At 37.0% G+C, this 22,122-nt stretch overlaps 1 protein-coding gene across 3 annotated transcripts; it reads right to left on the reverse strand.

Moving 5' to 3' along the window:
* Nucleotides 1–4,768: 4,768 nt before the first annotated feature.
* On the reverse strand, nucleotides 4,769–20,962 carry LOC105049074 (PHD finger-containing protein 1). Of its 3 annotated transcripts, none has more exons than XM_073261078.1 (10): nucleotides 20,698–20,937; nucleotides 16,914–16,999; nucleotides 15,472–16,166; nucleotides 15,237–15,362; nucleotides 12,543–12,653; nucleotides 12,297–12,423; nucleotides 7,362–7,586; nucleotides 7,011–7,135; nucleotides 6,073–6,491; nucleotides 4,769–5,451 (listed from the first exon to the last, which is right to left on the reverse strand). In XM_073261078.1, exons 1-10 carry the CDS (start codon nucleotides 20,698–20,700, stop codon nucleotides 5,029–5,031), a joined length of 2,340 nt encoding a protein of 779 aa, XP_073117179.1. In that variant the 5' UTR covers nucleotides 20,701–20,937; the 3' UTR covers nucleotides 4,769–5,028. The 3 variants fall into 3 exon arrangements, with proteins under 3 accessions (XP_073117179.1, XP_073117180.1, XP_073117181.1); XM_073261080.1 differs by having other exon boundaries at nucleotides 5,193–5,451; nucleotides 6,147–6,491; nucleotides 20,698–20,962; XM_073261079.1 differs by lacking the exon at nucleotides 12,543–12,653 and having other exon boundaries at nucleotides 20,698–20,938.
* Nucleotides 20,963–22,122: the final 1,160 nt, after the last annotated feature.

The raw sequence follows: 22,122 nt of genomic DNA on the forward strand, positions 1-22,122 counted from the left end.
GCTTCTTCTCTCATCTAGATCTGCTTTCTGTTCTTCCTTGGAGATGCATCGTGAAAGCGTGTAGGATTCCGAAAGGAAAATGCGTATGTCATTACTGATGTACTTTTGAGGTGGTTGGTAAGCATCACCAAACAAGGACTCTTGTGCTCTCTGTTAAGGATCACATCATCTTGAAGCCTGGCTCGTGCTTTGAGGATGTCAGTCGGGTCCTCTTTGATCATTTCTTCTTTCTTTGTTGTAATGAGCTTCACTCTAATATACATGAACCTTTTGAATGAAACACTTCTTTCATTAAGGTTGTTTTTGATGTGTCATCCCGCGCTTCTCCTTATTACTTTGGGATGAGTCGGCTCTTCTCCCATAGTTGTCACGAGCTTCTGTTGGTAATGTAAGATCTCCAGAGGATTAACTCCTGTTGGCTTTAGGGAGCCATCCGTAGCTACAGTGGGCCATGTTGATGGCTACAGTGAGCTATATTGATGGCTACAGTGGACCACATTGACGGCTACAGTGACTATGTTAACGGCTACAAAGGACTGTCTCGGCTAGAGTGGGCCACGTTGATGGCTATAGTGGGCCATTGGCTATAGTAAGCCATCCATGGCTATAGTGGGCCACGTTGATGACTATAGTGGACCGTCTCGGCTACAGTGGGCTGTATAGCTATATTAGACCATCCATAGCTATAGTAAGCTACGTTGATGGCTATAGTAGGCCATTTCGATTGTAGTGGACCGTATAGCTACAGTGGACCACCCATAGCTATAATGGGCTATGTTGATTGCTACAGTGGACCATCTCAACTATAGTGGACCGTGTGGTTATAGTGGACCATGTTGATGGCTATATTGAGCCATCTCAGCTATAGTGGATAGTGTAGCTATAATGGGCCACGTTGACAGCTATAATGGGCCATCTCGATTATAGTAGATCGTGTAACTATAGTGAGCCATCCGTAGCTACAATTGATCATATTAATGGCTAGAGTGGACCGTCTCAGCTATAGTAGGTTGTGTGGTTATAGTGGGCCACCCATGGTTAAAGTGGGCTACATTAAGCTTTCCAGTGATCGGACCTCTGCATTATGGAAAGCCTCGGGGAGCTTTTCGCTCTCTGCTGGGTGTTGAGCCTTGGGAGGCTCGAGGCTTCATTTGCGTGTGGAGTTCAACAGAAAATTCGATCATTTGATTAGATTGTCATGCATCATGTGAGCCTTGAGGCTACTTTTAAGGATACCATTGCTAGGGCTGTACATCATTCAACATGGCCTCTGCTCTAGCCTCTCCTTCTTTGGGTCGTCCAATAATTTTATCCTTCAAACAACATCGTAAAACAAAATGTCAAATAGATTTTCATTATAAATGGGAAGTGTATTTACATCAAGACTATCTATTGTCGATAATGCAACGATGGCGCCAGTGACTTCCTTTAAAAGTTAAAAAGAAGAGTGATGCCCGTCGGGGCGCCGTGCTCTTTATCTCCTTTGCTTCATCTCCTACCCCCATGCCTTTAACTGGGGTGGAGATAGTGTTGATGATGCTATTCGTGGATCGATTATTGTTTTTCTCATCGAAGGCTCGATCTCGCCACTCCTATGTATACTTGTTGAAGTAGCCTTTGCGAATCAAAATTTCAATCTCATCCTTGAGCTAGTGGCACTCCTCAGTGTCATGGCCATGATGACAATGGAAGTAACAGTATCTCCTCTGGCTCCTATCTGAGGGAAACTTCATCGGTCCTAGTCACCACAGATATCTTTGGCCTTCGATCTCCATCAAAATCCGAGATCGAGGGGTGAACAGAGGAGTGTAGCTATTGAATCGTCGGGAGGACTCCTCAGACTATAGCTCTTTTGCGATCAAGAAGATTCTCTCTCGATTCGAGGCACTCGAGGATCTTCCCGACTCCTCTTCTTGCCGGAGATCTTCCTTCCTTCCGCCTGCTTGCGGAGATCCCGAGCTTCCTCCACCTAGGTGTACTTTCAAGCTCGGGCCAGCAGATCAGCATAGTTTTTTGGGAACTTCTTATCGAGGGAGAAGGCGAAGCGCTCATTCCATAAGCCTCGCTTGAGCCCTGACATAGCCACCAATTGGTCGAAGTCTCATGCTTTAAGTATGGTGGCATTGAAGCACACAATGTAGCTATGCAGTTTCTCACCTTTTCCTTGCTAGAGAGAAAAGAGGCTATTTGAATTCCTTGATTAGGATCGGTAATTGCTAAAATAAGTAACAAATAGCTTGTCAAGTTGCTTAAATAAATAAATGAATTTTCGTCAGAGTCCAAAGTATCATGCCCGCATCGATTTTCTGAGGGTAGTCGGGAAGGTAAGACATAGGAGGACGTCCGAAGCACCCTAGATCATCATGAGATTTCTATAACCTTGCAGATGATCAAGATGTTCTATAGAGTCATCATACGGCTTCAGCTACGATACTTTGAACCAGCTTGAGATCGGTTCCTCCAGGATGGTCGGATGAATGGTGGCCAAAAATTGAAGCCAAAGCCATCGCTACTCTAGCAAGGCTCATTCTGGGCTGTGCTGAGATGACGCTCGATGTTCTAGACTCTTTTTTTGAGCTCCTCCCGAGCTTAGGAGAGTAGGCCGGGACCGAATCGCTAACAGAGGAAGAGCTTTTCTGATGTGCTTCTCCCCTCAAGCTCCGATGGAAAGATGAACGAACTGAAACAGTGATAGAGTGGCGAGAGTACCGTCGGAGGGCGAGTCTCAAACTCTGAGAACAAGACTATTGGCTAGAATGGGAGGCAACCGCTCGAGGGTTCGGTTCCACATGCTACTATTGTTGCTCTATCGCTTACTGCAGCCACTGTATAGCATTGGTTAGTGCCTAGATTTGATGAGCCGAGACTTTGGATGGCAGTGGATCTATTGTAGTCGAGGTTGCACTGCAACGGATCCACGAGCAGCACTGCTCGGGTTGCAACGAGCGGATTGCCGGGGAAAGGTAGTGAAGTTTTGTGCTCTCATCTGCACCATATTCTCTCTTCTCTCAAAAGGGGCCTGAGATACTTCTTCTAGTTCCAATTTGTTGCTACAAGGCTCCAGTATGGTGCTGACGTGATTGAAGTTGGGCATTGATCGAGATCTACAATGTTGGAGGATACCTACAAAAGAAGTCCATACTCGTCGGGGGTGTTCTGGTGGGAGACCCTTTAATGCTTAAGTTAGCTAAAGCTTTGAAAATTGTGGAGAGAAGAGATAACAAGGATGGAGCCAGAGCTCTTCTGTGCCTGTGGGTGTTCTTACTTGTCTTTTTTTACTTTTATTTGCTTACTTTGGGGTCCTTCTTTTTATTTTTTTTATCTGGAAGTTGAGCCCGTAGGCCGCTAGCCAGAATCTATTAGTTAGGTCTAGCTCTGTAGGATATTAGACAATATTCTGATCTTCATCGTGGGAGGAATCTCTCTCTCCCGTATCGAGATTGTTAGTCATAGGTGCCGGATGTAGTTTCATCTGTACAGTTGGCTAAATGAATGGTGTCTTGGCTCACGGCTGGTGTGACTTCACCACATCACCTTAAGTATGAGCTTGTCAAGGATTGATCTTGATCGATAGATCTCTTCTACGACAGATGTTAAGATCTTATATTTAGATATCTTTGTAATTATGATTTTTTTTTTTTTGATATGATTATGTGATTGGTAAGTCAAAATTATTTATTTAAAAGCCGGCTTTCGCATCTGAAGTGCTCATGACGAGTTGTACGTGCAGCTTCCTCTGAGTGCCCCACGTTGCATACAAAGTAGAGCCGACTAACCAAGCACTGCTTTAGGGTCAAATTGGTAAGGTTGCCGGAGAGAGTGCTGGTACTCCAAATAATTCTAGTTTATTTCTATCAAATTCTTATGCCTTGTCAATGTCTGTTATGCTCATTTACTTATTAATAGCATAGTACGATTCTATGGACCTTCTTTCCCTTGATGCTTATTTCCCGGAGAAAGAAGTATGTAGAATATTTCTAAAAGAATATCATGAGATCAACACACGTAGGCACATGATCAACTAACACCGGGATGGTAGACTACATTAATCGACTGTACCGATACCAAACCAGCACGTGATATGGAAAGGAAAACAACATTTGGTATACTGAACCAATAAGACGAAATTGATACGGGATCTGACACTGAGAAGGTAAGATATATATATATATATAGAGAGAGAGAGAGAGAGAGAGAGAGAGAGAGAGAAATGGAGGGGGGAGGGGGGCTTACCATTTTATGCACATCAACAACTTAAAACATTCATGCTAGAATCCTTGACTGGATTTGTTGGCATACGTATAAAGCCCATGGATTTGAGAGGCTACCAAAACCACAACTTCCCCGGTCTCATCCACTTCTTTTACAGCCTCTGACGAGCCAACTTACTCGCGTAGGATAGATTTATTTGGAAGAAAACCAATGGAAGAGGAAATGGAAAACAAAGTCATTTCCATAAAAATGGAGTTATCATCCTGAATACTAGTTACAGGCCTGCTAATTTTGTGAGCTTTCTAATATAACAAACAAATAAAAAACTGAGCTTTTCAAGAACCACCTATAAAAGCAGTTTTTCAAGCATCCAAACAAATCTGATGATTTACATGCCCAGCATCCAAACAGAAGCATGCCCATAAGAGTATATTACAAAAAGAGCACATAAAACATGCACCCATGGGGATAAAAGGAAAAAAATTATCCATATTTCCACAAACACAATATTTTGCATACCACATGATTGAAAGCACAAATAAGGTATATACAACTATGAGAGTAAAGAATCAGCATATGTATCTGATATCAAAAATCAGCATAAAGCATGCATAAACTGTAACTGGAAACAGTATATAGTCTAATCATTAGACCAGTTAAAATACAATCTCTTACCACCACTACTCAAGGTAAAAAGGTGAGGTCTAAAAAGGTCAGGACTGACTAGTACTTAGTTCTAGGTCTTGTTGTCATGATCCTCTCAAGGGTAAAGTTGGAGGATGCATCTTGAATGGCATGAATCGGCTTTACAACTACTTAACGATTATCATAATCTGTAGATGCTTCATGTTGTTGCTTGTTAGTGGGGTTCCCGAACCCACTAGATTTTCTTTTCCGGCTCTCACTTTTGGATCCTATACCAGTACCATCCTGATTTGATGCTGATACATGTGGAATGGAGGCTCGTTCAGCATATTGATGCTCAGTACACTCTCTGTACTGCTTGTTGTTTTGATACCTATATGGTATGGTATGCCTAATACGCTCCAACACCGACCGGTATGGTGTACCATAAACTTTATCGTAAGGAACCTTCTTGTTATCTTTCACACTACTAGAACCCTGCCACATTTTCCTCTTTCCTGTGTCTCCAGCTTTCATGGTATAATGTCCATCATGCTGAGTTCGATTGCTGTCAATGGTATTGCTGCCCCTTGACCTGTGTGCATGCCCCAACTCCTGTCAAAAAAATTAAACTGTGTTATTTCTTGGACGCAAAGTTTCTTCCAGAGTATTATAATGCTAAGATACACTTGATTGAAAACTGAAATATCCGAACATCAGTACAAAAACATGTGTACAATCAGTAAACAATTTCAGTCTGATGGAGCGTTTATGTATTTTTCTAGTGCCATTGGTCACTCCCGATGCCTCTCAAACTCCCATTATTTACATTTCTTTTTATGTCATGTTTACTTCATGTTATATTGCAACATAAAACTCCAATATAAAGCACTTTTAGTATGCCAGATCAGAAGAAAGGAAAAAGAAAGGCACCACATGAAAAAAAATCGATGAAGAAAATATTGATGCTAAGACTTGATAGATCACCAGAAGTAAACAAAAGTACAGCAATAGATGACAGAAAATGCTACATAGATTTAAATCAAAAGAAAGATCAACATCCACTTCAAGAAAAGAGAACTAAGCAAAAAAAGAGATGAAACAAGGATTTATTCATTAAATATCAACAGTAAACTTCAAAAGTAAATAGTTATGAATTCTGGTAATCTTATTCTCCATGTAGCTTATAATTTTTATCTTTCCAAAAAACAAAAAAAAAAAAAAAAAAAAAAAAACCTGATGATCCATTGTTGGTCTGGTCGACTTGCACATGAGGGATGTCATGCTGCCAGGCAGCCTAGATGAACTACCTTCATTTCCTGGAGAATGCCTTGGAAAAACAGGTGGTGATTCTGATGAAATTGACCTCCTCACATCCTTTGGTGCAGACATGACTGGAGGCCCCTTTCTATGCACTTCAGATCTCAGCTTCTGAAATCCAGGAGGAGGATCAAATAAAGGTACAGGACTTGATATAGTTTTCCCAGTACTATGAATTTCTGTACAATTGCCTTTCTGATGGTTATTTGATTCATTGCAAGTCTTTACAGAAGTAATAGGAGTCTTGGAGGAGGGTTGTTTCTGCATATCACAGTTGAGTTTCTTATGTTTCACATGGCAGAAGATTCCCCACAAATACATCTGCGAAGCTGGTCCTGATAATGTAGCACAATGTTCCAATATTACTGTTAAAACCCAAAGTGCTGGCAGATTTAGACTCCTACAATCACTACAAAAGAATATATTAAATTGCATAAGAGTTTAACATGCCAATGGAAATTTAGTTTGGATCATAATTGTGAGATGGCATGATTTGGACATGCATTAGCATCTGCTCATATAGAAAAACATGAAACATTATTATATATCAATCTGCCCCCATGTTACATTATAATGCATTGAAACAAGCACAATTTTGGTAAAAGAGGAGTGATAATGACAGGCAACAAATTTACTTAACAATCGTGACATACAAATTAGGTTATACAAGAAAGATGCAACATCTTGCATTCACAGTCTGGAGGATGAGCAAGTATGAAGTGCTTATAAATTACAAAACAGATGCTATCCATATTTCACTACATGTTTTCAGAGGAATGGCTCCAGCATATAGCATCGAGCCATGGACTGAAGGAAAAAGCCTAAAAACTAAAACAAATAAAACGCAAACTTACCTTCAGAGTCTGCAGGCAATTGCTTAGATGTATATATCTGTAATTTGACATCACCTATTTGACTTTGCAATGCACAATCGTGAGAGTTCACATGCTCTAAAAGACAGATATAGTTCTCTTTAGACCTACAAAAAAGATGTTTTAAGAAAAAGAATATTTTCCCCCACTATCTTTGATTAAAAAAAAAATGAAAATTTAAATGAATTGTGACAGTTGTCAGCAACTATATCAAAATGGTGATCACAACTAGAGCCATGAGGCCGCTATAAAAACCCCATCTTGCAGCAATCACTCCACTCCAGCAGATTGTGAATCTAAAAAAACTTAGTTGGAACAGAGTAGCAGGCAAACCTCGGAATTTCAGAAGGGAGAAAGTATAATCCAATATCCTCGCATGTGGGTGGATCGAATTGAAAGATTTTTGGCCAAACACGGGCACGAGGTATGACCTTGAACTTCAATTCTTTGGGAATTTGTTTTGTGACTTCATAAGCTTTACATGACACCTGGCGAGAGAAGTGAGCTTGAATTCCACAACATACATGGAAATCTTCATTAAGAACGTCAAAAGCCCCCCTATGATAAGATAGAGTCAATTATCAGTAAATTTTGTACTATATCATCAATGAATGGAATAGAAGATCAAGCTGCACACATACGCTTTTGCTCTGTAGTTTTATATGGTCTGTCAAGATGCTTAATTCATGGTTACGTAAAGGAAACACATTCAATATGGGCATAGGTTTTTGTTTGTAATTGTAAGATCACCTTCTTTCCACAGTATCAAAAATATAATATGAATAGCATACTTCATCTCTGATTACCATTGCAAAATTGGTATAAGTTTATGGCAACTAATACAAAAATGAAAAATATAACGAGAAACAGAATTATCAAAGAAAACAGGGAAGAGGGTGGGGGTGAAGAAAGACCCAAATGTTCTAATTAACCTAACAACAGAAGCATCGTGAATTAGGCAAAAAAACAATTGTTTTGCATATTACACCTGACAAACAATTGGATTATCACTGCTTCATTTGTCAGATGATAAAAGATCAAAAGAACCAAGCGGTCAATGAAAACCTCCACTCCAGATCACGGACAAAAAAACTTGTGCTTGTGAGATGGGTTACCTACTCTAGGGAGAGGGTTGTGGATGCTAAAATCAGAAAGATTTTAGTAAATGAGAGTTCTTAAGTAACAAAATGAAGAAAGATTTGAATCATGATAGTAGTGAGCTTATGTAGGCATCATTCTTGCAAAAATCTCAAAAAAGCGAGTATTGCAATACCAGGCAATACCAATAATTGTTAGTTCAGCTGGGTCATCCTAACTCTCTATGAAAGAGGTCTCAGGTTCAAAACCGAGTAATTGTGAAAAATTGCCAAAACTACCAATCCATACCAAACACATCATATTAGATAGACAGCAAATGTGCATTTGAGACATGGTCAGTACTCGATCTTGGTACCAGCCCTACCAGGCATATCTTACCAGATTGTTAGTGAGAGCTACTTGGGATCTGGTTCCTGGACAAATATACCATTCAGCACGAACTGATACCAAGTGACACAAACCAGCACATAGCAATTCCATTCAGCACTGATCAGTACTGAGTCAAAAAGCAGCCCAGCTGCCTTTCTTTGCTTGGTTATGCTTGTTCCAAGGCAAAGAATGAGTGGAGGGAGAGAAGAGTGAGGGCAGCTTCATTCACTTAGATCTGATTTATTTGATGCGGACCAAAGTTGTCCTAATCCTAGAGACACATCTAGGGAAGGCGGTTCGGCTCTGCATTTTTTCAATTAGTTATTTTTCCATTAAAATTGCCTAAGTCAACAAATTCAAAAAAAAAAAAAAAAAACTCCTTTTGGCATGAGTTGATTATTTTGTAGTTGGACATCAACATAAAATGCTGGAAACTTTCTGATGATCTTCTATACGATTATTCTATTTTTTGGGTAAAATAATTATTAAAATAAAACAAAAATAATTTTGGAAAAAGGTAAGACATTTGCAATGTATATGTGCACATCAACCATGTTAAGGCTTAAATTACATTAATTTTGTGCTCGTTCAAGAGCATTCACATCTAGCCCAGGATTAGCATAATTTTAAAATTAAACTGATAAAAACACTTTTCTTCAGATCAAGAAAAATACATGGTGTACCAGCTCGTGCATCTACAAAATCCCTCATGAAATTTTAGTTCCCAGAATTTTGAGAATTGAAAATTGATTCCCAAATAAAAACTATTCAAAAATAGTGATAAAAACACTTTTTGCTCAGATCAAGAAAAATACATGGCATACCAGCTGATTCATCCACAAAATCCCTCAAGAAATTTTATTCTCAGAATTTTTGTGAATTTAAAATTGATTTCCAAATAAACAACTATTCAAATGCAGATAAAACTAAATGAAATACAAAATGAGAACTTATCAACAATAGAGAACAGTCGGAGATAGTATCATAAGTCATACTAGATCGAGAATTCAAATTTAACACCTGACCCGGATGATTGTGAGCCTACCAAGCACTACATGTGTAATTTCCAAATAAACAACTCAGATGTTGACATCTGAGATGTGTGGTTTTTTCTTTATTTTTAATTTTAAAAATATGCAGTTTGTTTAATGTACTGCACTTTAGGGCCCTAAACTAACCAAAACCATAATAGCACCTATAAAACAGCACAAGAAAAAATTAAAACAAAATAGTGTGAGCACATGTTAACCATACCACATTAGTACCTATCCAGTAGAGGCACCAGAACCAGTATTATAGTACTTGCAAAAACACCTCTCGACAAAAAAAAAAATAATGATACTGTTTGAAAGACTAAGCATCCATTTATTTCGCAATACTATAGTAGAATTATATTAGGATTTCATTGCCAAGGGTAACCCTCAAAAACCAAGTCACAGATTTTGCAGAAGAAAATTTGCTGATTCCTACCTTCATATGATGCATGCATTAAATTGCTACCTTGTCGACTTTTTTATAAAGGAATAAAAAAACTTCAATAGAATATATTATGAAGTAAAAATAATGACTATCTTCTTTTCAATTACAAATGATGTTGCAATTCATAAAGACAACCACAGATAATCAAAAGGTTACAAAGCAAGGATTTGATTGACCACCAGAAGACAATATAATTATAGAATATTGAAAATATGGCATTGCTTTGAATTGACCAGGATGCTGATTCATGGGTTCAAGTGAAACAATGCACCAATTCCAGACACAAGATATGCAATTAAATGGAAGAAGTCAAATGGGAGAAATGTTATGAGGAATAGGCATGCAATGCTTACTCATGTACTAATAAAACTTCAACGATCCTGTCCACCATATCAGTGGTGGTGTAATCATGATTGTAAATAAACCACAAAACAAAAATGCAAAAAAACCGTATGCATCTGAATACAAAATGCATCCAAAAATAAAAAGAGAATATAACCAACATACCCTGCATTTTTAAAAAAATTTTAACAATTGGAGGAAAAATGGATTCAAACCCATAACCAGGGATATGATTACAAACAATTAACCACCAATACACCAGTTGAGATACCATGCTCTGTAAACTAACACTAATATTGCTTATTTAGAATGTAAAATATCTGAACGAATTCAGTGTTACCATTCTTACAGCAATCAAATTGCTTCACTTTCAGTGTTATCATTCATGAGAATATATACAAGAGTGCTTCCAATCCAACTCCCAAGTGTATTTCATTAAGTTATTTAACCTCTTCCACAGAATAGTCTTTTTTTAATGCATACTTTTTCTTCCATCCCATGCTCAGGCTTTTTCTCATGCAGACCACCACATTGCAATTGAAAAAACGGTGGTTACTCTAAAGGTGCATTTGGTTGCAGGCTAGAAAACCCAGGGATAGTTGACCCTAACATTAGCTATCACTCCAAGGTTCCTTTATCCTAAGTTAAGAATAAAATGTTTAGTTGGGAATTGGTAGAAATAACTGAAAAGTGGGAAAAGGTGAAGTGCGTGCGTGTGTGTGTGTGTGTGTGTGTGTGTGTGTGTGTGTGTGTGTGTGTGAGAGAGAGAGAGAGAGAGAGAGAGAGAGAGAGAGAGAGAATAATACAAAACCTGCATCTCCCCTCAACAATAACTGTCAAGTTAAGAGGATACGCAGCATTGACTAGCCTAATCTTACACCACAATAAAGCTGTTTGGTGGGATTGCTAGATAAACTATCTCTGCTTGAGGGATACCTGCAACCAGACAGGCCTTTAAATGTTGCACTTGGTTCAGTAATAAATCAGGATTATGCCTTTCATAATACTTATGCATGCCAAACAGGTTTAAGAACAAGAAGAAAATAGGGAAGATATTGTAAGCTTATTCCTGGAATAATCACTCCAAGGAAAGGTCAGAAATTGGAATAATCTTATCCTAGAGTAATGTCATTTTATTCATTTCCTTTTTTGGATAAACTGCCCTCGTTCTGCGAGTCCAGCTAAAAACTTAAAAAACTTAGCTAAGAAGAATAACACTCCCTAATCCACTCTCATATTCTCAAAACAAATGTAGCTAAAGCTAACATTAAGAAACAACTCTCAGACCACAAGACTCAAACATTTGGGGAATAAACAAACAAATCAGGAGAAAGAACTATTGCTGGACATTATTTACCTGGCGGGACAAAGTGCTACATGTTCAAGCCAAAAAAACATATCTACACTAAATGGAATTAATTTGACAAGAGGGAAAAACAGTATTCATCTGGTTGGTTTGTTCTGGTTCCTACATATATTACAGCCAAAAGCCAGAGAAGATCTGCAAATCGGTAAAGCGAATATATGAGTGCAAAGAAGGTTGAAGCAGAAATTAATCATCAAGAAAAATTTGCTGGTAATGAGACCAAGTTTAACAACGCATCTGCAAGACCATCTGTCAAAGCACAGAACCCCTCAAAGGAATCAAGGAACGATAAAACTAGAATCACAAGTGTTGGAGTGAATGTGAATGTGGAATCATCCACTAAAAGAAATAACTTAAATTCAGTTAATATACACCACCTTTCACATAAATTGTGTCTGCAGCAAATAAATAAACATTATAAAAAGCACATTTACATGCATATGATATCAGCGCATTATGTTACTTACATGAACATAACTGGTACCCAACTTCATTTCATGAAAAACAACTGACTATGGTTTTTAACACAGAGCCATGAATTTTTGGGCTACAGGTTCCAAGTTTGTTTTCTTTTTTTAATTTAATAACCTGATAGGCAAAGATGGATTACTTACTTCCAACAGATATCTGGAACAGGACAGTTTGAAAACTTCATATCTGGACTAATAAGCAATATTAGTGGCTGATCCACATCTTGATAACAACGTCTATTTCCTTGCACATCAGAACAGACAACTGAGCCTGCCAAAAGCATCATTAATTGTTATTTAAAAATACATTACCAGACAAACTTTGATTATAGACATTGAAGTGTTGTATCAGTACAGCTAGTTCAAGATATATGAAAATCAAGAACATACTGTTTCCTGGACCACCAGCAGGAAGAAGATTTATCTCATCATTTGAGCCTCCAAGTACAGTATCAGGTACCGATGTTTTAACAGGCTCAACATTTGAAGCACATTTTTGTCCTAAGAGACAACATGAAAGAAGACAAGAAAAAATAAAAGCTCACTCGTAATGTATCAGAAGAAGCAGAATGTGGGGTGTGATACCCCAAAGCCCCTGCACAAATCTTGAAGCAGCAAAAGGAAAAAAAAAAAGGACCAGCACGTGCACTGCATGTGCTGAAAAATAGCGTGGAAGTGGAGGCAGTGAGCGCATGAACTCCCGAAGGAGTTTCTTCTCCAATCCAAGTCCTAAAATCACTAGGAAATAAAGTTTAAATCAAACTCAAAATCCTCCCCATTAAAACCCTATTTAAAGGCTCTAATTCCTCTGGTTATTCTCACTGAAAATCATTAAGATTTGCTGCTCTTCTTCCTTCTTACTTTCTTCTGGATTTCCAGCAGGTAGCTTTTAATTTGGCCATCAAATCAACTTAGATTCCATCTAAATTAAGGTAAGCCACTCCTACTTTTTCCCTCAATCTCTCCTAGTTTAGATTTCAAATTTTTACTGAATTTATTTGCTGAAAATCGTTCAAAAACCATAGTTTTTGGATCCCCTGTTTTTCCTTTTCTTTTTGGTTTTTTTCCCGTTGTGGTTTGGCCGCCGTCGGTCACCGGACCTGGCCGCTTGACGTCATCGGCCTGAGTGGTGGTCGGCTGGGGGGGGGGGTCTCCTTGTCGGGAACAAGGAGGAGCAAGAGCCCCCTGTTCCGTGAATGAAGAAGAAGAAGACAGAGGACGCACAGGTCCTCTGTCTTGTGAAGAAAAAAAAAAGAAAGAAAGAAAAAGGGAAAAAGAGAAAAAAAAAGAGAGAAGAGAGAGTTTATCTCTCTTTCATCTCTCCCTGCTCTGAGTTTGAACCCCAGCTTTCTCTCTCTAAAATGTTGGACTTTCTCTCTTCACTTTCTCTCTCTAAAATTTTCTCTCTCTTAATGAATTTCTCTCTTGAAGTCATCTCTCTAAGATTAGCCGCTGAATGGATTTCTTTTAAATAATTTTGATCCGATCACAGCAAAAAAAGTTCCAATCCACAGTAGTCGAACAGTATGCAGGCATCTACCTTGACAAGATCAGGAATCTTTAGATTTGATCATCCTTAATTATATAAAGTTAACATGATTGGACCGATGTAGATCATAAGATGTGACTACCGTTCACCATGTCTTCCTTGATTATTCGTATCCTTTCTGATTATTGGATTTAATTATGTATAGTGGTGTAACTATCTCGACAAGAAGTTTAACAGTCGGGTACTGTGATTGGATCTATGAATTGAAGATTTTGAAAAAAATTATCAAATTATATGGAATTGTTGGAATACGTATGAGGTAAGTAATGCTTCACTTCTAGATTTATCAGCAAGTTATAAAATATTTTTTATATTGAATTATGCATGATTTATGAATATGATATATAGTATTTTGAATTGTTGAATATGCTCCTTTCTGATTTATGAATAATCATATTAAGTTATGTTGATTGATTTTGATATTGTCTGGTTTATGAACTTTTTAAATTGGAATATGAAAAAATATTTTGGAATTGAGATGAATTTTGACTCGCAACCTAACTAAGTTTCGAACCCCGCCAATGGGGGTAAAATGCTGGTATTTCGATACCTTACCAGCAGGGGTTGTATACTGGTATTTCAATACCCTGCCAGTAGGGGTTATATGCTGGTATTTTGATACTCTACCAGTGGAGATTGTGTGCTGGTACTTTGATACCCTGCCATTGAGGATTATACGATGGTACTTTGATTTAGTTCATGACTGTTGAGATATGTATGTTGTTTTGAAAGAAATTGATTTATAAACTGAATTGAATTTGAAGATGAATTTTGAAAGACTGAATTTGAATGATCTTATTTTGATTAGTATTTTATGTTTAAATTGATGCATCATGTATGTTTATTTTTCAGTATATTGTTATTACTGACTTTATCTAGCTAAAGTGCACATTGCTTATTAGACTGTTTAGCTCATGATGAGTTTTTATTATTTTTACAGATTCAGAGATCTAGCTTGATCTGGAGATTCAATATGGGAGAGTGAATTAGAGGAAGACTTTAACATTTTATTTTAGATAAAGATTTATTGAGATGTAATTGTAAGACTATGGAATTTTATTCTGTAAGGCATTTGATTTAGTTATTTGAATTAAAGTCGAATAATAAGTATTATTTGAATTTTATTCCGCTGTGATGCATTGATGTCGTGATGAGATGCCTTGCATATTAATGGAGAGAGTTCTTCATAAGTATGCGGCGGTTGCCATGACCCTCGACTCATGATCTCAAGTCGGGGGCGTGACATGAGGACACCTAAAATTTTCTTTATAATTCATGTAATATCATGTACTATCAATGCCAAGATCTAACTGCATGTGTCTGATGCGTTTTGAGGAAGATTCAGATTCTCCAGCATTAGAACAGATTTCCATAGGCCTTTCTACAGTAGCAGCAACAGTAGTCTTTTTATCTATGGATGGAAAACAAGGGGAAGTAAGACACGAAGACATGGCATACAAGAGATCAGCCATCTTCGAGATGTACCAGATACCATATGAATCTATTAATATTTAGATATGTTCATAAATGCATACCTAGAGCACTATATGTCATCTTTTCATCCTTGGTAAATAGGGACAGAGCATTAGATTTGCAATTTGTTTCATCAGCAGATCCCTCCATAGTACCTTTGATGCAAAATGCTTCAAAAGCCTCATCTCCTGGTGTAAAATTCAAGAAAAAGCAACAAGTATGCAAATAAGATGAAAGATCTATGAATATGTGCACCAAAATAGTCAAAACAAAGCTGCCTTAATGTGGCAAACCCACCTGAAGATTTGTTCTTTTGTATCTTTCCTTTCTTGTCATCCACAACATGTTTCTTTGTCATTACACACTTTGAGGAAGAAAGATGCACTCTGGCACCGACAGCTCCCTTGTTTGTCTGAGTGACAGTCTTTAGAGTGTCTGAACTTACAATTCTAGACATTTTGGGAGTTGTACATTTATATGTAGAAGGTGGTATTATATTTCCCTCAGCAGCTTGATGTGATGACACATGTTGGTTTTTCCATCTATCATATGTCATCATCTTTTTTCCAGAATTCACCACAGCAGGCAGATTTCTTTGCGAGTCATATGCTTTTGTTTTGGTATTAGACATCTGCGAGGTATGCAAACTTTCTTTTGTATTGCATGCCCTTGATTTTGATTCAGTGCCAAGCAAGGCAGCTTCCTTATCAGAAATAAACTTCACTTTTGCCATCTCTGTTTTCTTAAAAGAACCTTTTTCTTTCCTAGATGATTGGCGTTTGTCATAATTAATTTTAGAATTTCTGGTCTCAACCAATGGCAACCGTTTTCCCTGCTGCGTATTAGCTTCCTCAGCATCAGAACAATCATTTTGCATGATCTTCTGATTAGTGAATGTTTCCTTCATCTTTGCATCTGGATGATGACTTGCTAAACATTCAAGACAACACCATAAACCTTCAACGGGTCCAAGTTCTGGTGGCGTACAATAGCTGGACATAGAAAACCAATCTCTCAGGCAACATTAAAAGCTGAAATGATGATTATGGATGCAGATTTGGTCACATGAAAGGAAATGGATTGGGATGGATTTTCTGAGAGTATGATCAAGATGTGCCTGAATTGGGCGTTTGTTTGCCAGACCAACTAGTCCAATGGACAAACCACATAGCCCATAAACAGAAACAAGTTGTAGCTGGATTGACAAAGTGAACTAAACTCATGGAGACAGCAACTTCCATGTATGGCAATCAAGCAACTTAGATACTCCTAAATGGCAGTACTAATTTGTACAATTCAAGTGAAAGGACCGGTGTTAATTAAGGATATAGAAACCACACATTCACCACCCTAAATGAACACCTATTTTGTTTAGCAAGTCTGATTAGGATTGATGTTCTAGACAACTGGTTATTTTCATAAATTTTATTAGGAACCGAAAATGATAATGGGACTGCTAGTGCATGAAATACATCAATTATCATATAACAGATCTAGGAAAGCACAGAAGCCCATGCAATTTTTTGCTAGAGCAGCAGTCTTCCAACAGGAAATCCCCTCACTTTATTGGTTATCCATATGAACTAGTTAGTGATGGAGACAACTCCATTTTTAAGAATCAGTACAAAGAAAGATTTGCAAAATGCTGACTGGAATTAAACAGAAATTAATTATATCAAATAGAATGCTTTCTGCACAGTAAGAGGTAAAATATCTAGAGGATTACAAAGACAGCATACATATGCTCTGAAGCTTTCTTGCAAATGCAACAAGTAATGATAGCTTCAGCATAGCCAATGTCACCGCAAATATCACAAACTTTATCCTGTAGGACAAAACAATGTCAGTGCTAGATTAGTAACCAGAACCTCAAATAAAACATCAGATGTTGCAAAGAAGAAGAAGAAGAAGAAGAAAATGTATAAATAAAACAACCTTCAATTGGGAAACAAATGGTGTCCCTAAATAATGCAAAAGAAAAGGCTTAATAGCAATTTCTAAGAAAAGAATAAAGATCCATCCTTCTTTATTAAGAAGGAGATTGTGGTAGAATATTTCAATGAAAATCATTTATGTTCAGAAAGAAGAAATTATAAAGTCAGGCTAACAGCTAGTGTTCTTCAATCATACCATATGCAGAACCCATAACTTATTACATCTATTTGGAACAATTGCATCTAGGCAGAAGTATCTGAATGCACAAGGTTCATGTTACAGTAGATATTAATTCAACATACAGTGCAAAGCGAGGTTGCAAATCCCAGTCTTGGACTCAACATAAATCCGGAACAGGTTGGTACAGTATTGTACTGATACTTGGAACACACTGGCCACCTGATAATTCACTATGACACCATTTTGAGTGTTTATTTTTGTTTTTTTCTCTTGCTGGTTGTTTCTAGTGGTTGTTTAGAGGCCTTTTTTGGGTTTGTTCCAATTTAAGATTAAGGGAGGTTTCTAAGACATGATTCGGTTCACAATCTTAGATTCGGTTCACAATACCAGTAATAATAGTGGAAGATCTCATTCCCCTCTTTCTCCTTCTTTTTCGTCCTCTAAGAAGCAAAAAGGACAAGAAAAAGAGGCTCCAGCACCTTCTTTCGACACGTCCTGTTTGGTCACAATTGGTCACAGACCATCCCAATTTGCAGCAGGCAGTAACAACCAAGACAACTTGGTTTTTCATGTACCAGGCCCCATTATCTTGGTCTGATCTAGGAAAACCAGACAGACCCCAACAAACCAGGATATGAATCAAGCCTGTAAGTGCTAGTGCAACCACTTCTTTTCGAGAAATAAAGGGGACTTTGCCTGACCCCACTAATTTGTTTGCCACATAAATTTACAAGGAAGCTATGGCTTAACTCAAATATCCCTATCTTGTTATTCCTGATTAACTTCAACAGCAAAGTGAGGACTGTTTCAAATTGTAATCACATTTGCACAAAAAAACTCTGTCAATGAAATCAGCAAGATATTTACCTGGTCTTCGCAGAAAATGTTTCAATATTCAAGTGATTCAAGCACAGTTTCTACATGAAGCAGAAGGTTCAATGTTTCATTTGTTGGCAAAGAACCTCTCCATTTTTTCAGAAGAATGAAAGGTGAATTTAGCTCACTAACTAAAACATATAAATTTTTATCCTGTCCACAGCCATTGTCTCACTCCATCTATTTGCATCAAACTTAATTAACTAAATCATTTTTCAAAGTATTTAGCAACATAATGTCCATGCTAGACTGAGCTATTGTGATAGTATAGCATGCAAAATTTGACAAAGTCCTCTGGATAAACAAAGGACTGTAGTCATTTATATGATTGGAGACCATGCCAGTCAACCCATATGATGAACACTTGTGAGTTTGGGTCTCATCATAAATTAGTTTGGACAAAATCAGTTAAATCAGTCATTAATGCTGACATTTAATATGTCTTTTCAGAACAAGGAGAAGATGGCATGGCATATGAAGCGAGGATTTAACATACCAGCTGGAGAAGACCTCCATGAAGATTCCTTTTTTTCCCCAATCAAACAGTCTAGCACTTTAGGGAGAAATACGGGCTCTCACAATAAACTACGGAGCCCAGAAAATTATGAAACAGCTAAAACAAAGTAAATGCATGAGGTAGTCCATGCAATATCTGTCACTAATCTATATCTCTCCTGGAATATTTTCTGAATAAAATTAAAACAATTGTCTACTTAATTCTTCAGTATTTCCTATCAGTATATCAAAATCCTTCATATAAGTTATAGTACAAAAATCTACAGGTGATATAAATTGTGTTAGGCTTTATTTTGTGATGAGATACAGACTTAATGCTACCGAAAGGGCAAATTAGCTTACCGAAGAAAAAAAGAACAACAATATTATATTTCAAATCATTTCCATTTCATTTTATGCAATTCATCTAAATTTCAACATCATGAGCATCTCATTCCTTCTTGTTCTCATGCTATTCCTTGAGCCTAACTAACCGAAAAATAAGCTCAAAAAAACCATATGACATTAGAAAATACTGAAAAAACAAAAGAAATATAGTAAAAGATTTTACAAGGAAAAATTGGTTCAATCTTAAATTTCAAAAGTGTGACTATGGAGGTGTAACATCCCTAGATAAATTTTGGGTTAAACCTCACAAAACTTGGTTTCAACCATGTCATTGAATTTGAAGCCATTTCAGCATACATCTCCCATAACATACAGCAAAAAAATGTTGGGACGGAAAAAGAAAGAGGAAATGAAACCTCACATTCTCCAGAGAGGGTGGAATTTAAGCACAAAGGGATGGTCACATCTGACAATCAACAAGCTATTGGATATGTGGAGAGATGCATGGAATTAGATGGGACAAAATTAAGGACCTAGAAACTGAAACACAAGCACTCAAAACAGTAACTTGAGAGAATCCAGTGAATGGAAAACAAGAAAAGAAAGTCTCTGTTGTTCTAGAATTTTCGGACTCTAAGCTAATGTTACAAATAATAGCAGATAAATTCTGGCATTCAATACAGTTAAAAAACAACAACATATTGCTAGCCATAAATTTAAACAAGGAAATCAATCAAAGCAGTCTAAAGCCTACTATATTGTATTTAGACCGTTGACCATTAAAATGAAAAGCATCGAGAACTCACTCACCATTCTCATAATCCAATCAACGAGGAGGATAAAAATTCAAATCGGAGAAAAACAAACAAAATGAGCGAGGACCAACTCAAATTAGTGATAAAATAAAATACATCATGACAGGAAAGGTAAAATAAAGAAACCAACAGATCAAAAAAAATGTAAGAACAGGTTAAACCATAATAACTTCGCTTTATTGACCAAAAAGCAATTACATTGCCAGCATAAACTACCTATTCACTTCAGCTACCATCAAGAAAATATAACCACAAAAAAAAAAAAAAAGAACAAAACTTAAGAACATTACTGCATCAAAAGTGAGTGTGACGCAAAACTCATTTAACGTCAGCAATCAAGATCAACAACTTCATCAAGAAAATATAACCACAAAAAAAGAACAAAAATCAAGAACATTACTGCATCAAAAATAAGTGTGAAGCAAAACCCATTTAATCTCAGCAACCAAGATCAACAACTTCATCTATAATTGCAATATAAGAAAACCTATCGAACCATCACTCGAAGCAAACAAACTCATCAGAAAAGCCAAGATCACTTGAGTAACCAAAAGGAAAACATAAACAAAACTTATGCATCATTAATTATTTAAAAAAAGATTCGCACGCAATATATGAAAGCAAAACCTACCCAACTTCAGGAAAAAAAAAAAGCACAAAAAATGGCACAAAAAACTGAAATATAAGGAAGAAAATAAGTACAAAAGAATAAACTCTAAGCAAAACCCATTTCACTTCAGCAACCCAAAGTAGTCGCATTGCCACAAAATAGAAATAACATAGAAAAATGATGCTTAAGGGGGATAAAAAAACACAACAACGCTATTTTTTTTAAAAAAAAAAACTAAGTACGGATTGAATGTGTCATCTTTACCATCTAAACCTCTCTAAACACCGAATCTCGATAGAGAAGAAGAATGACTGAAAGGTCACTAGGGTTTTTGGGAGGTTTCCCTAGGGTTTTGTTGGGATTCGCAGGGACCAGAACTCGGCATTAAGGTAGTGTTTTGCCCGAAGAAGTGGCAGGCTGGCAGCTTAACCGCCCAAGGGAGGAAGGCCGGTGGCTCTCTTCCTTCCTTTTACTTTATCTGGTGACTGGAGTTCCCCGTTCTGGCTGTTGTAACATCGGGATTTGGAGCCCTCTGATCGCACCGTGTCGTCAATTTCACCATCATGACAGGGGAAATGGACGGTGGATGTCACGCGCATGGTCATCGTCTTGGCATGAGCAAAATTCACATGGCTTGAACCCGTCCAACCTTTGGAAATCTACCGAACAGTTTTGGATTTATGTAGTGTGGGCGAAAGTTTTGAATGTTGATATTGATTTTGATCAATTGATTTATATTTCCTTTTTTGTTGCTTCTATAAATAGGTATGTGTTTCCATTGTTAATCGATTTAAAAATCATATCTAAAAATAGGTATTAATTTCAACTTTGGAATTTGGATGTCTTGGTTTTGAAATATTTGTTGAGATTACAAGGAAAGATTTTTTTTTTTTTTAAATATTTCTACCTTCCATCTTAAATGTTCTATACTGGATTAATGCATGGAAACTATATCATGTAGTACTCCCAATAGACAACATGAAACCTTCCTTTCACATGAACTAGCAAAGCCAATGCATGCCATATTGAAATCTTAAAAATCAAAAAACCTTATGTAAATTAAGTTGTATGGTTGCATACATTCGATTATAAACTAAAAAAGTTTACTTTTCATCCCCCCCCCAAAAAAAAACAAAGCTTAAGATTTGATATATTCCAACATACATTTTGTTTCTCATATTTTATGTTAAAAAAATTTCAACAAATTCCAAAATCCCTACAGATATCGAAATAATATCTGGAAAATATTTTATTTGACATATATATATATATATATATATATAGACCCCAATCTCTATCCTTGTTAAGCTCTATAACTCAATTCGTCTTCTCTCTCTAGGGCCCAACAACCTCCTCCTAGCTGTCTCTTTATCCCTCCCTCATCCTTGTCTATCCTCTCTCCCCCTTGCCTTATCCCCATTCTCTATCACAGGACTAAACGTATTGTCAAAAACTTAATATTTTATTTGTTTTATTTTATTTTAGTTTAGTTATTTTAATTTTTCTTCCCTATAACTTTACCATAATCATGATCATCTGATAATCGTAGTCCTCTTTCCCAACTTTTTTTTCTTGAGGAAATTTTTCCAACTATTTAGGATCAATTTTTTGGATCCTTATTCGCTAATAATTTCTATGTATGTCCATCTGTCATGTTTCTCTAAGTTCTTCATACCCTTCCTCATAATT

The sequence above is a fragment of the Elaeis guineensis genome, chromosome 7 (genome assembly GCF_000442705.2).
Source record: "Elaeis guineensis isolate ETL-2024a chromosome 7, EG11, whole genome shotgun sequence".
In the NCBI taxonomy this organism is placed as follows: Eukaryota; Viridiplantae; Streptophyta; class Magnoliopsida; order Arecales; family Arecaceae; genus Elaeis; species Elaeis guineensis.

Coding starts and splice junctions, on each gene's coding strand:
- LOC105049074 (XM_073261078.1), bottom strand. Junction 12,654..15,236: donor GATGACATATAGTGCTCTAG/GTATGCATTTAT, acceptor GTTGTCTCTTAG/GACAAAAATGTGCTTCAAAT. Junction 12,424..12,542: donor TGCTGGTGGTCCAGGAAACA/GTATGTTCTTGA, acceptor TGCTTTTGGCAG/GCTCAGTTGTCTGTTCTGAT.